This window comes from Malaclemys terrapin, chromosome 1 (genome assembly GCF_027887155.1).
Source record: "Malaclemys terrapin pileata isolate rMalTer1 chromosome 1, rMalTer1.hap1, whole genome shotgun sequence".
NCBI lineage: Eukaryota > Metazoa > Chordata > Testudines > Emydidae > Malaclemys > Malaclemys terrapin.
In genome coordinates this window covers 316395140-316410568 of record NC_071505.1, presented here as the reverse complement: position 1 = coordinate 316410568, position 15429 = coordinate 316395140, and the positions used below count along the sequence as shown (strand labels likewise).

At 40.2% G+C, this 15429-nt stretch overlaps 1 protein-coding gene across 1 annotated transcript; it reads right to left on the bottom strand.

The window, feature by feature from the left end:
* Nucleotides 1–13317: 13317 nt before the first annotated feature.
* On the bottom strand, nucleotides 13318–15190 carry SLN (sarcolipin). Its single transcript, XM_054015532.1, has 2 exons — nucleotides 15081–15190; nucleotides 13318–13900 (listed from the first exon to the last, which is right to left on the bottom strand). Exon 2 carries the CDS (start codon nucleotides 13788–13790, stop codon nucleotides 13695–13697), a length of 96 nt encoding a protein of 31 aa, XP_053871507.1. The 5' UTR covers nucleotides 13791–13900; nucleotides 15081–15190; the 3' UTR covers nucleotides 13318–13694.
* Between the last annotated feature and the right edge of the window lie 239 nt (nucleotides 15191–15429).

Sequence of the window (15429 nt, the reverse complement as noted above, 5' to 3'; positions counted from 1 at the left end):
GAGAAGTTTTTACCTCAATATTTGGCACTGGTGCGACCACTGCTGGAATAGTATACCCAGTTTTGGTGCCCATAAATTCAAGAAGGATGTTGCTAAATTGGAGAGGGTTCAGAGCTGAGCCACAAAAAGGATTAAAGGACTAGAAAACTTGCCTTATAGTGATAGACTCAAAGAGCTCAATCTATTTAGCTTCACAAAGAGAAGTTAAGGGGTGACTTGATTACAGTCTATAGCAGGGGTCGGCAACCTTTCAGAAGTGGTGTGCTGAGTCTTCATTTATTCACTCTAATTTAAGGTTTCGTGTGCCAGTAATACATTTTAATGTTTTTAGAAGGTCTCTTTCTATAAGTCTATAATGTAGAACTAAACTATTGTTGTATGTAAAGTAAATAAGGTTTTTAAAATATTTAAGAAACTTCATTTAAAATTAAATTAAAATGCAGAGCCCCCTGGACTGGTGGCCCGTACCCGGGCAGCATGAGTGCCACTGAAAATCAGCTCGCGTGCCGCCTTCAGCACGCATGCCATAGGTTACCTACCCCTGGTCTATAGGTATCTACATGGAGAACAAATATATGATAATGGTCTCTTCAAGCTGGCAGAGAAAGGTATAACATGATCCAGACCAGGGGTGTGCACAAGGAGGGACAAGAAGGGGCACTCCACCCCCAATAATCGTTGAGGGCACGGAATTCCTCTGGCCCCAGGACTGTGGGGGAGGGAAAAGTGAGCTCCTGCCGGGGGGAGGGGGGAGAGTAAGTTCCTCCTGGGGCAGGAGTGTTGCCCTGGATTTGAGGGGTGTGTATACCCCAGAATGTGATCAAGCTAATTGCAACCATATCATGTGTATTCAGCCACTTTGAATTAATGAAATAGAACACCACATAATTAAGGATTAATTCGAAGACAGGCATTCAGAATCAAGGTCAAAATTAGCTACAGTTTCTGCTAATCTGAATGGGAGGAGGGGACAGACAAGTAAACAACTGAGACTGAAAACCTTGGTGGTTGGAAAACCTTGAATCTAGACACCTGATATTAAAAGTTTATTGAAAGTTAGAAAACTGATGATCCAGTAGGGGTCATTATGATCTATGTGGTTTGTAGACATTAGTGTTAAAAGATTATTAGCTAATAAAGTGTACTTTGGAGCAGTCCTCTGAAGCCATCTTGAGAGATGTTTTTCCTGAAACCTTTTCTCCCCGGTGGATGAGCAACTAACCACTGCGAACCTGCTGTTAATTATTCAATTCCATTCCAGATGTTAGGTAAATATCTGGGATGTTCTAAACCTATTGTTTATGTTTGTGTCTGCTTAAATCTAATAAACTGCAGTGTTAGACAAGAGCATGCTTACTTTCGCTTAATCTTTGATCAGGCAGAATTGCTGAGTTGCTGTTGATTTATTCCTGACACTGCCTGGAGTGAAATAGTTAAGTTACCACCATTGGGGGTTCTGAAAACCCCAGGTAATGTGGGGGGGGGCACAGAATGTGCCCCTTCAAAAGGGGGTCAAATTTAAATTCCTGTGCATGTCCCTGAATTAGACAAATTCTGACTGGAAATGAGGCATAAATTTATGACAGTGAGGGTAATTAGCAATTGGAACAATTTACCAAGGGTCATGGTGGATTCTCCTTCACTGACAATTTTTTTTAATTAATGTTTTCCTAAAATATATGAGCTAGGAATTATTTTGGGAAAGTTCATACAGCAGGTCAGCCTAGGTGATCGCAAAGGTCCCTTATGGCCTTGGAGTCTACAAATCTATAAGTCTCTTTTTAAAACATATCTTCCTCTCATAGGATTCCAAAACCTATTCTTTTGCTTTTAGAACATGTGTTTGGGTGCATACACTTGAGAATGTGATGGAAAGTAATTTTCAGAGGTGTTGTAGCAGTGTCGGTCCCAGATATTAGGTGGGTGAGGCAATAGCTTTTATTGGGCCAACTTCTGTTGATGAAAGAGACAACTTTCAAGCTCTTCTTCAGGTGTAAGATCAAAAGCTTGTGTCTTTCACCAACAGAAGTTGGTCCAATAAAAGATATTTTTTGTATGGAAAATAATGTAACACACCACCTCCAAGGTGCATGCATCAACATTTTTATCAACCGCATTATCTTAGCCCTTGTCCTCTTTTTCCCTTCTATGGCTAATGCTTGTCTGTACAATTATATATCTTGTAATCGCACTGAGATATATATTTTGTTCTCTTGTCAGAAAAAGTACCATGCTTATTTATGACAAGTTTCAGAGTAACAGCCGTGTTAGTCTGTATCCGCAAAAAGAAGAACAGGAGTACTTGTGGCACCTTAGAGACTAACAAATTTATTAGAGCATAAGCTTTCGTGGACTACAGCCCACTTCTTCGGATGCATATAGAATGGAACATATAATGAGGAGATATATATACACACATACAGAGAGCATAAACAGGTGGGAGTTGTCTTACCAACTCTCAGAGGCCAATTAATTAAGAGAAAAAAAAAAAAAAAAAAAAAAAAAACTTTTGAAGTGATAATCAAGCTAGCCGAGTACAGACAGTGTGATAAGAAGTGTGAGAGTACTTACAAGGGGAGATAGTCAACGTTTGTAATGGCTCAGCCATTCCCAGTCCTTATTCAAACCGGAGTTGATTGTGTCTAGTTTGCATATCAATTCTAGCTCTGCAGTCTCTCTTTGGAGTCTGTTTTTGAAGTTTTTCTGTTGTAATATAGCCACCCGCAGGTCTGTCACTGAATGACCAGACAGGTTAAAGTGTTCTCCCACTGGTTTTTGAGTATTTTGATTCCTGATGTCAGATTTGTGTCCATTAATTCTTTTGCGTAGAGACTGTCCGGTTTGGCCAATGTACATGGCAGAGGGGCATTGCTGGCACATGATGGCATATATCACATTGGTAGATGTGCAGGTGAACGAGCCCCTGATGGTATGGCTGATGTGATTAGGTCCTATGATGATGTCACTTGAATGGATATGTGGACAGAGTTGGCATCGGGGTTTGTTACAAGGATAGGTTCCTGGGTTAGTGGTTTTGTTCAGTGATGTGTGGTTGCTGGTGAGTATTTGCTTTAGGTTGGGGGGTTGTCTGTAAGCGAGGACAGGTCTGTCTCCCAAGATCTGTGAGAGTAAAGGATCATCTTTCAGGATAGGTTGTAGATCTCTGATGATGCGCTGGAGAGGTTTTAGTTGGGGGCTGAAGGTGACAGCTAGTGGTGTTCTGTTATTTTCTTTGTTGGGCCTGTCTTGTAGGAGGTGACTTCTGGGTACTCGCCTGGCTCTGTCAATCTGTTTTTTCACTTCAGCAGGTGGGTATTGTAGTTTTAAGAATGCTTGATAGAGATCTTGTAGGTGCTTGTCTCTATCCGAGGGATTGGAGCAAATGCGGTTATATCTTAGAGCTTGGCTGTAGACAATGGATCGTGTGGTGTGTCCTGGATGGAAGCTGGAGGCATGTAGGTAAGTGTAGCGGTCAGTAGGTTTCCGGTATAGGGTGGTATTGATGTGACCATCGCTTATTAGCACAGTAGTGTCCAGGAAATGGACCGCTTGTGTGGATTGATCTAGGCTGAGGTTGATGGTGGGATGGAAATTATTAAAATCATGGTGAAATTCCTCAAGGGCTTCTTTTCCATGGGTCCAGATGATGAAGATGTCATCAATGTAGCGCAAGTAGAGTAGGGGCGTTAGGGGACGAGAGCTAAGGAAGCGTTGTTCTAAGTCAGCCATAAAAATGTTGGCATATTGTGGGGCCATGCGGGTACCCATAGCAGTGCCGCTGACTTGAAGGTATATATTGTCCCCAAATGTGAAATAGTTGTGGGTGAGGACAAAATCACAAAGTTCAGCCACCAGGTTAGCTGTGACATTATCAGGGATACTGTTCCTGATAGCTTGTAGTCCATCTTTGTGTGGAATATTGGTGTAGAGGGCTTCTACGTCCATAGTGGCCAGGATGGTGTTTTCTGGAAGATCACCGATGGATTGTAGTTTCCTCAGGAAGTCAGTGGTGTCTCGAAGATAGCTGGGAGTGCTGGTAGCGTAGTAGTCCTTATTCAAACTCCGGTTTGAATAAGGACTGGGAATGGCTGAGCCATTACAAACGTTGACTATCTCCCCTTGTAAGTACTCTCACACTTCTTATCACACTGTCTGTACTCGGCTAGCTTGATTATCACTTCAAAAGTTTTTTTTTTTCTCTTAATTAATTGGCCTCTCAGAGTTGGTAAGACAACTCCCACCTGTTTATGCTCTCTGTATGTGTGTATATATATCTCCTCATTATATGTTCCATTCTATATGCATCCGAAGAAGTGGGCTGTAGTCCACGAAAGCTTATGCTCTAATAAATTTGTTAGTCTCTAAGGTGCCACAAGTACTCCTGTTCTTCTTTATGCTTATTTATTGCACTACAGAAATAGCCATAACAAGGTAGCCTTTGTACTCTTTGTTTCAGTACCATGGCCAGCTCTCTGCCTTATTGCTGCAAATGGGAGCAGCAGTACCATCTCTAACGGGTAGGAAATCTGTGTGCAGGTGGAACAATCACATTTCCAAATATTAATTTCCCTGTCATAGCAAAAAGGAATGTTTTGTAGCTACATATTATGTTCAGATTTATTATAGCTAATATGTCTGCCTTAGACTGGTTGCTTTTTGGATTGAAGTCAGCCATGTCAAATTAGATTATTTTCTGATGTTGCAGAAAATGACTGTCAATCAGCTAAATGCTTGTCCAAACGATCAAGAAAACTGCAGTCCTTGATCATCCTATTAGAGTATTCAGTGCTCTGATTTAACCCACTCAGTGCTGCTTTCCTTTCATATACTTCCCTAGTCTCAAATATTCCCCTCTCTCACTCTCTTGCTAACTGAGTTGATGGGATCTGGGACCTTTGAAGAAGCTGAGAGGGTTACCCTTGCAATTTGCTACACTGGCACCTGCAGGCTGATCCGGAATAGCATCCTTTGTGTATGAGAGTAAAGGAAACTGCTCTCATCCTTTCCAAGCTGTCTAGAAGGGATCATGAAAAACACCTCTTTTTATGCTTACTACCTACTTCTGAACACAGTGAATACTGTAATGGCTGTAATCAACTTACAGTGGGATGATCTGGCAATATTTATGGGGAGAGTTTTCTCCAAGAATGTGTCCCTTTCCCACCCCTTGTATAGAAGAGTGGTCATACTTGGTCAGACCAATGGGCAATCTAGCCCAGTATCCTATCTTCCCACAGTGGCCAAGGCCAACTGCTTCAGAGGGAATGACTAGAACAGGCAATCATCAAGTGATCCATCCACTATTGTCCACTCCCAGCTTCTGGCAGTAAGAGGTTAGGAACATCCAGAGCATGGGGTTGCATCCCTGATCATCTTGTCTAATAGCCATTGATGGACCTATCTTCCATGAACTTATCTAATTCTTTTTTGAACCCCGTTATAGTTTTGGCCTTCACAACATCCCCTGGCAAAGAGTTCCACAGGTTGACTATGTGTTGTGTGAAGAAGTACTTCCTTTTGTTTGTTTTAAACCTGCTTTATATTAATTTCATTGGGTGGTCCCTGGTTCTTGTGTTATGTGAAGGAGTAAATAACACTTCCTTATTCACTTTCTATACATTCATTAGTTTATAGATATTTATCATATCCCCCCATCCTTAGTCCTCTCTTTTCTAAGATGAAAAGTCCAGTCTTTTTAATCTCTCCTAATAAAAGGAGAGATTAAAGGGGTCTTTGAATCAAGGGGGCTTTGAATTTCCAGACACATTTCCTAATGTCCTTATGATGTTGGCTTCTCTGAAGCATTTAGTGCTGGTAGAAAAAGAAACCCATAAAACAGTTTCCATCCACACCACGATTCAATGTGCAGTGACAACTGTTCATCACAATTTCATCATGGTTATTCATAGTAACCATCTGCCTAGAAGAAAATATTTTTTCACCAGCATACTACTTCCTGTGGTTTTTTTGTCCCTGGAAAATATCTTAGTCCTACAATGCTTCCCTAAATTATCTTTTCTTTGTTCAATGCAAGAAGAAAATACTAGGAAATCAATCTATCTAGTAGTTTTCCAATGCTACAATGCCATCTATAATGTCAATGGGCCATTTATTAACAATGACTACAATGCTATTTTAAGTTCTTACCATGGCAAGAAATGTATTGGAACTGCTATACAAGAGTTATTTGTGATTGATGCTTTAATATGGATGCTTAGTAATGAAGTAGAACTGCAAAGTATCTTATAATATATAATTAAGCGCATAATATATTAGAAATCAGGTGAGTTTTTTTTTTAAACGAAGATAATTAATCTTTGCAACAATTTACCTTGGACTGTGGTGGATTCCCCACCACTTGAAGTTTTTCACTCAAGATTGGATATCTTTCTAAGAGATATGCTGTAGCTCAACCAGAAGTTGTAGACCTGATGCAAGAAAGACTGGGTGAAAGTGCATGGAATGTGTTATACAAAAGGTCAAACTAGATTATCATAATGGTCCTTTCTGGCCTTAAAAGCTCTGAATCTGCTCCCACTATAAATAGTGACACACTTTCCACCAGAGGCCAACACAAAGACTCTTAAGTTGAACACATTTTATTCAGCATCTAAACATGTACCAAACAATCCAAACTGAATGAGAAATTGCTGCCATCACATAAGCCAAGATCTGAAATTCACGAAGGATTCAGGGCAGCAGGAGTAGGTCCATTCATTAAAATATTAATGAATTTAGTTTAATGAACATAGGGTATAAGTGTTCCTATTGTTAAACCCTGTCTATTCAACACTGCATTAAAGCAACAGATCTAATCCTATATTCTAGCCCAAACTACCTCCTTCATTTGATGCATGCATAGACTTCCACTGAAAATAAAGCAATATCACAAAAAGACAAATGCAAAGATCCGCAGCCAGTGTAAAATAGTGAACCTCCACTGAAGTCAGCTCAGGATCTGGCCCATAGTTCATAGAGATGAAGCTTTCCCATCACTCTTGAAAGGCTTAGATTATTCATACTGAGTTATGCGGCCATCAGCAAAACTACAAGTCAGATACACCTCTACCTCGATATAACGCTGTCCTCAGGAGCCAAAAAATCTTACCACGTTATAGGTGAAACCACGTTATATCGAACTTGCTTTGATCCACCGGAGTGCGCAGCCCCCCCCCCGCCCGTCCCCCCCGGAGCACTGCTTTACCGCGTTATATCCGAATTCGTATTATATTGGGTTGCGTTATATCGGGGTAGAGGTGTATTTTAAAAATGTCACCACTCTGAAAGCAGTAAATAAGCACAAGAAACTTAATTTAAATTGTATAAATACTTCATCAGAGAGTAATCCATCCTAGATATTTATTACTCAGTCTGTTTCCATAGCTTAAGTTGAAAAGTTGGGTCACTCCTGCTGATTAGTTAGAATTGTTTGCCTAGGCCGGTTTGTCATAGTAAAGTGAAATGCCAGAGTCACATAGTGTGTCTGAAGGAATGTACAGATTCCAACAGGCATCCAATGGGAAGCACTCCAGGAGTACATCGCTCTAGGCACAACTTTGTAGACTAGTAAACCCCTTTTAAGGAAGTGAGAAAGTTACTGAATATCTGGGTCAATGGTGAGTGCTATGACACAGTGGAACTTCAAGCTATATGCCATCTGGGCTGCACTCCTTCCGTACCTCATTATAAGCTGGCAGGGCTAGCAGTACGGTGCTGTGAATGAGATGTGGTAGTTCAAAGAGGTAGATCACATACTTCTCCTGGCTGATGTGCTGATTCCCTCCTCTCAAGGCAGAAAGTTACAGAGCTGTTTGCTTTCCAGAGGCGCGGGATAGAACACAAAATGAAAATGGGCATTTGGGACCAAGATTACAGTTCTTCTCAAGCTCATGCTGAGCCCATGTTCAGCCCATGTATGTGGAGAAATATGTACAAAGGTAAAGGATCTTTGCGCCTGAGTTTCTCGTATACAAAGCCCATACAGCAAAAGTACTAACTGCAGTAAGAGAAAAGATAATGGCAACCACCGCTAACATTTCTATCAGCACTAAACTGTTATGCGGCTTTGTCATCCTAATCCTTAAAATGAAGAACTATGGAGAACCCATTCTATATGAAGGGGCAGCTGATGTAAAGTTGGTGTACCCCCCATTCATTTCCAAGTCATGCTGATTTACAGCAGCCAAAGATCTGACTCACTGCGAGTAGAAAGGAGAGTTTTGTAGCAAGTTAGTGGCCACACAAAACTGTTCCTGCTTTAAAAATAGAAGCTGAGTCTTTAAACGGTGAAGTCAGAGTTGATTGGCTTGCACATCTGTATTTTATGGCCTTGGGAAGAATGCCAAATGGTGTTCCAGTCCAGATTATTAAGATGCTAACCTGTGAGCAAGCTTTGTGTACAGGGGACAAACCATCTCAGCTGTATGAGTGAAGAAAGATTTAATGCCCCTTGCAATATAATCCAAGAGAGTCCGCATTTGTCAGACTTCTGATCTTACTTAACTCCTGGCCCCAGTAAAAACAATCGATTATTATGCAAAGTTGTTTGCTGATTGAAAGAATATTCCAATGCCTTTTAAGGCATTTACAAACAGACCTGCATAAATAGAACCACGCTTGCATTGTTTTGTGCCACAGTAGTTTAAATGGTCCAGATCCTTTTGCGGAGCTGGACCAAAATACTTTTTCTTGGTTTGGTCCAGAAAGAAACCATATACTAAATTGTAGTACTATCTTGATATGTCCAGTGGAAGTGGTCAGAAAGATGGAGGTGAGAGGGGATTCTGTGTGAAATATTTTGCCAAACCACACACATACAGAATAATTTTCTAAGCTTTCCATGGTAAAATTTAATGAAACTTTGAAAATTAAAAAATTTTGGCCAAAAATCAAAAGGTATCTATACTACCTCATGGGAGCTGAAGACCACATGCTTCATGGCCTATTTCTTCTCTATAGGCTAGGGTCCCTGGTTGGACTACATTTCCCATGATGCATCATGGTTTCCTTCTCTTGGAGCAGGGAAGCAGTTCATCATGGGAGTCATTGACTATGGTGCCTCACAGGAGATGTACTCTGGTTGGGGGGGTTCAGCCCACAGAAAAGAATGGGGATATGAGGCAAGAGAACAACACTCCCACGAAGCACTGTGGCAGCATATTCAAAGCTGAATATTTCAGCTTTCAGCCATTGAGTGTTTCAAAGAAAAAGTGAAATTTGTCACAGAAAGCAGACACTTTTTGCAAAAAAATTAACTTAGTCAAAAACCAATTTTTCATTGTAAGCTAAAATTTTCAAATATGGAGGCCTAAAGTTTGGCCGTATTTAGGCACCCAAATCAGTCACCTGATTTTCAAAATCACTGAACACCCTGTGCTCACGTGTGCTTCAGCTGAAGTTATGAGTGCTCAACACTTCTTAAAATTGGGTCCTGAGACCAAAACTTTGAAACCTGGATGTCTACAATTAGACATCTAGGGTCTGATCCAAAGCCTGCTGACACTAATAGAAAGACACTCATTGATCCATATTTAGGCACCTAAATAAAAGTGGCCTGATTTTCCAAAGTAAATTCCCATTGACTTTGGCAGCTGCAGATGTTCTGCACTTCTCAGAAAAATCTAGCCACATCAATTTAGGTGCCTAAATTTGGATGCCCAGTTTGAAAATTTTGGCCTAAATAAATTGAAGGATCGCACAACTGATGAGCATTCACATGAACATGTCTGAGTTTGTGATTTCAGACTCAAATAAATGGTCTTATCTTTATTTGAATGTTTTCAAATTCATATAGGATGGCATATGCAAATACACTATATAAATGCATGCAGTGTATTCGGTATATAATGCTTCCAATAATATATAATGCTGCATGCACAGCACCTTTATCTTCAAATGGCTAAACTGTGTTTGTAAAGCAAATTTCTTCCTGAAAGTATTTTTCCGTGTCAGGCCAGAAGTTTTAGAAATAATCCATTGGGAAATGAAGAGTAGACCGCTTAAGTGACTTGGCAGAACTGATTCTAGATCTGAATCCTAGTATCAACCACTAGAACATCCTGCTTTAACTCTGGAAAATTGAGAATATTCCATTTGGTCTTTTCTGAGCTACTGGATTTTGAAAAAATGACCATTTTCAAAGACAATTCACCTCTGCCCTGAGAATATGCATGAGGAATTTCATCCAAATTCTTCCAGAAAGTCAGAAATGCCTGAAAAGCAAGGCACTTATAACATATCTATTTACTCAGATAAGCTAATGTCCAAAGGTGCTGCACACCTAACACTGCCATAGATTTCAGGGAGAGTTGGGTTGCTCAGCAGTTCTGAAACTCTGGCCAAAATAGTTAGCAGCTTCTTCAACAGTGAAGTATCAGTAATTTTTTATCACTGTGTCTTGTGACCAGACCAAATGTGTAAGATGGCTCAGTATCTTATGCCACTCAAAGTGTTGCTATGCAGTATATGAATCAACAGGAAAGCTTCCTCCAACCCAAGTGGTGCGCAGAGTGTTTCTCACCCCTGAAGTGGCGAGAGTCGGGTGTACAGCTGCAATGTCCTAAGTCCTAAGCTGTGATGCACGAGAGAATCTGAAAATCTATTTTTAAGCCACAGTGTAGATCTGATAATACCTGATGCGAGAGGCCCAGCCGGGATAGAAAGGCACAGTATGTGAAAGATGAGAATCATATTGAATTATCAGGTATTCACTATATTTAAAAATAGATTTTCCATGTCCTTCCCTAGACTTCGCTGCCTTCAGATGTGCTCTTGGAATGCAAACAAATTGTGTAAATTAGTGGAATTGTGGCAGCTCCTGGTGTCAGATGGGTCAAAACCCAAGGTTGCAGCTTTTGTTGGCACAGGCTAATTTAATGCTATCTCAGCTTTCTCACAAGAAAGTTCACATCCCTGAGGCCATATCTACACTAGCACTTCTGTTGGTAAAACTTATATCACTCAGGGGTGTGAAAAAAGCCAACTCCTGACTGACATAAGCTACATAGACAGAAGCACCGGTGTGGACAACGTTATGTTGGCGGGAGATGCTCTCTTGATGACATAGCTACTGCTGCTCATTGGGGTGGTTTAATTATGCCTATGGGAGAGCTCTCTCCCACAGAGCAGCTACACAGGAGACCTTACAGTGGCGCAGCTGTGCTGCTGTAAGGTCTCTAGAGTAGACATCACCTGAAGATGTTGAATGGAAAAGAGTTCAGTCATAGCCAAAAGCAAACAAGACTTACATTTTAACAAGCTTTCGAGCCACAGAGAGCTCTTTGTCAGGTCTGAGAGAGATACTCCCAGCATCACAGCAAAATGATCAATACCCCCCACCACACCCTTTTAAAGATCCATGGATCCTACTCGTGCCTATCACAACATGTGGTGTACCTCATCCAGGGCACTAGATGCCTCAACAACAACTATGTGGGTGAAACCAGAAAATCTCTACACTCTCCGATGAACTCACACAGGAAAATGATAAAAGACAAAAACACCCTGTCACTTGTGGGTGAACACTTTTCACAAAGCGCTCACTCTATATCTGACCTATCAACCCTCATCGTCAAAGGAAACATGCACAACACTTTTGAAAGATGAGTCTGGATGCTTAAATTCACAACTCTGCTAGTTACTAAAAATCATGGCTTGAACAGAGACACTGGATTTATGGCTCATTACAATCTGTTACCCACTAACTCCCTCTTTTTGTCCTACGACTGCAGAGGGGTTAACGGGCCACTCTACCGTGAATGGTCCCTTAGGGATATGTGATAGCTATGCTAAGCTATGTGATAGTTTATGCTAAACAATCTGTTCCACCTGGCATTTTGCTGTGACCCACGGTGTACCTTTCCCAGACCTGAAGAAGAGCTCTGTGGAGCTCGAAAGCTTGCCTCTCTCACCAACCGAAGCTGGTTCAATAAAAGATATTACCTCATCCACCCTGTCTCACTAATACCCTAGGACTGACACACCTACAACTACGCTGCATAGTTTAACAAACTTCCTGCTAAAGAGAGAATTTCTTTACAGGAGAGGATATAGTCTATTAACTGCAGAAACAGCTTTGCAATCATCTTTGAGAAAACAGAGGAGGAGGAAAATTATAGAACAGCGTGGAAAGTACAGACTAAACAGAAAAATGACACTTACTTAATATCAACTTTTAAACAACAGCTAACTGTAGCAGATGGAATAATGCCATGCAGCCTGAGATTTTCAGTATTGTCCTTTAAAGCACTAACCTGATTCCCAAAACATGCTTATCATTATGCTTCTAAATAAAAGTATAACAAATCATCCTTGGATAACGTACACCTAATCTCCTGACCTTTACTCATTCCTTTAAGTGTCCTAGCCAGGAAGCAAGCCAATGTAAGTACAGTGAGCTGTATTTAAACGATCCAGACTTCTTAATGCAAGCCTAATTTTATCTAAAAGGTTATATCTTTTGAAGCCATTAGGATGGCATGTTTGAATTCTTAGGAAGACTTTAGTTGCTGATTGACAGATCAAAGGGTTGGAAGGGACTGTCTGGGTCCAAACCTAAGCACTGTTGTGTAACAGTCCCAAAGTTGGCCAAAGTAGATAACTGATGAGTCCTCTATTGCTGGAAGACTCCAAGCAGCATAAAACCAGCCTATTTACTCTACAGCACTCCCTTGCAGCCCTTTGCATAGGGGAGGTGCTGAGGGCAAGGAGGCATGACTGGAGTGATCTGGTGATCTCTGGCTGCTGCAGTGGAACCTTTTAGACTCTTGAAGTTAGAGCAGCCTTGGGGCTGCTGTAATAATTTATACCAACTCATGCCCCTGCTCCCTCCACCTCGTGTGCCAATCACAGTTTGGTGAAACTGGGGGATTGGGGATTAGACTAGATGCCCCCTGCACAGCCTTCTAACCCTATGATTCTAGGATTCTATGAAATCCAAGAATGAGACCCTAAAGGTGACATCTGAAATCCATCTCTAGAAGATGCAATTATATGGCAATGCCAGCAATAAGGCAAAGGATCTCTTTAAAGTCTATGTTCACAGAACTGGTAGCATAAATAATGGTCTAGCCATGAAAATTCTCTGGCTATTTTACTGTACTAACTATTGTGATGAACTCATTTGGTATTCATGTGACTCAGTATGAGTTCCACTGGAATCAGTAGCAATTAAGTGGACCTTTATTTGTACTTTTTAACTAAAGGCAATCAAACCACCAAACTTCCCTGGCTGTTGTTCTGTATTTCTCAAGTAAACACACCATACCCTTCATTGAAAAGTAATCAGATCAAGGAAAGGATAAAAATTACTACAAAACATGTCTTATATTTTCTTCTTTATTCAGGAGAGTACAATGGTGAGCAAATGAAAAGGTTCCACATCTCTTTCAGCTCAGTAGGTTTATGCTTCTTTTGTCTCCGTTCATGGAGACAGTAACTGTTGGAGGGACAATCATATGTAACAACTACTGAGGATCTTGCCTTGTACATTTTACAGCTGGATTGCCAAAGAATAAAATAATTGCATCATCATAGACCCATGTAAAACACACAGATTATCTCAGGCAACAGGTGTTTTAGAGTAAAAAAAATGACATTCTAGAGCTACATGAAGCTAATCACACAGGTGTACAGTAGATGTCACATACTTCTGCAGACACAAACTTAAATTCATTCACGGCATATGGCACAGTCTTTTACTCCTGATAAGATTTCACCAGAATCCACATGAGGAGCACAGTTATGAGGACAATCATGAAGTTGAGGAAAAGCTCTTGCGTGGATCGGTCCATTTTCAGGAATGATCAGGGGAAGCACGGAGGCTAACAGTTGAAGCAAAGGGAAACCCTCAGGGAATCCTCCAAGAGTATCCTTGAGATCAGCCTCCAGGTCAGAGTCTCGCCTGAAAAAAACACACCAACAGAACAGACATATGAAGCTAGGAAGCCTAACAGCTATATATATTACTAAAAGTAAATGTTATTTCTATTGCTAAAAGTTAGTGTGCTGCAGAAGTTAAAAAGCAAAGAGTATCTCTACCAGCTTATCACCTTCTTTGATTTCCACCATTTGAGAAAACATGTTCTCAGTGTCACCCTCAAAATACATCTCACATAACAAACAATCCTTGGAAGTCAGCTCTGACTTGCACAGTTTTTTTTTTTAAACTTCTGCCATATTCTTTTCAAGTGATACTTACTGCAAACATATTACTATTAAAAATTACTAACATTCAAATATTTGTTATTGTATCATTATTTTAAAATAAGGTAGCTAGAAATTTTTCTCTGATATTCAATTCTTAAACTCTATAATATTTACATCTCTCTCTCTCTCACTCTTTATTCCCTTAGTTTTACTTTAATACTGCAAGTATAACTTGGAAAAATCACTAAATTCAGTCTTTCTTTGCAATGCTTGGAAGAGAAAACAGGATTTTTGTTATGACTAAAAAGGGAGAGGCAGGGTTATACAGTTTTGTTTCTGAAAAACATCAAAATTCATGGGCTAATGCTAGTAGATTAAATAGGATTTTCTCTGAACTTTTCTGACACTCCTGCATTTCAAGTGGCTACAGTTCTCTTAAGTAGTAATGCCTCTTGAAATATATTCCAAAACTTTTAATCAGCTATTGTTTTTGTGTGATTCACTTTAATCACAGAAAGTCCAGATTTGTGTATGTTTCTCAGGACACACATGGAGAAGTGATAACATTTGTGACGAGTATCCTGCTACCTAATCCTATTTGTATGCTGTGTAATAAAATGAAAACTTTTTTAAAAAATAAAAAGAGAAATAAGCTCTGGGCAAAAAAAGAAATGCAGCCATGCAAACAAACTCTTAAAGGAGAAGCCAGATTAGAAAGTAACAGCTATGATGAAAACAAGAGCAAGTTCAGTATCATACCATAATGAAGACAGAAGGCTTTCACTGGAAATTGTCTTAGTTTACTAATGAAATATTAAAAGCTCAATATGTGGTAATGCAGTTATACAAATTCCCGTGTCCTCATGTTGCTCTATCAGCTTCATATTTTATTTGTACAAAGGAAAAGTAGATCTAAAAAGTAGCCCATAATTTACCTGAAGAGGATAAATGAAACGGTATTACAGCTTCTGGAATCCTAGGTCAGATATTATTTCTTCCTCAGCTTCTGCCTTTCTCCCAGTGCAGTCTGGATTCCCAGTCACTGTGTTGGAACTAAAGTAGTCAGAGGGAGGAGAGCAACAAGTGTATTGGCAACAAAAGTCATGACATCACCAACAAAATATTTTAAAAAGGCTATGCTGGGCCTCAGGATTCAGTTAGGGCTATTTATGCATGTGGGCATATGGATGGATTTACATATGACCATTTCATTTCTTCCTCTGATGAGTTGCTTTAATGTTAAAGACATGTACAAACCCATTGGAACCAACTGGATTTTACAAA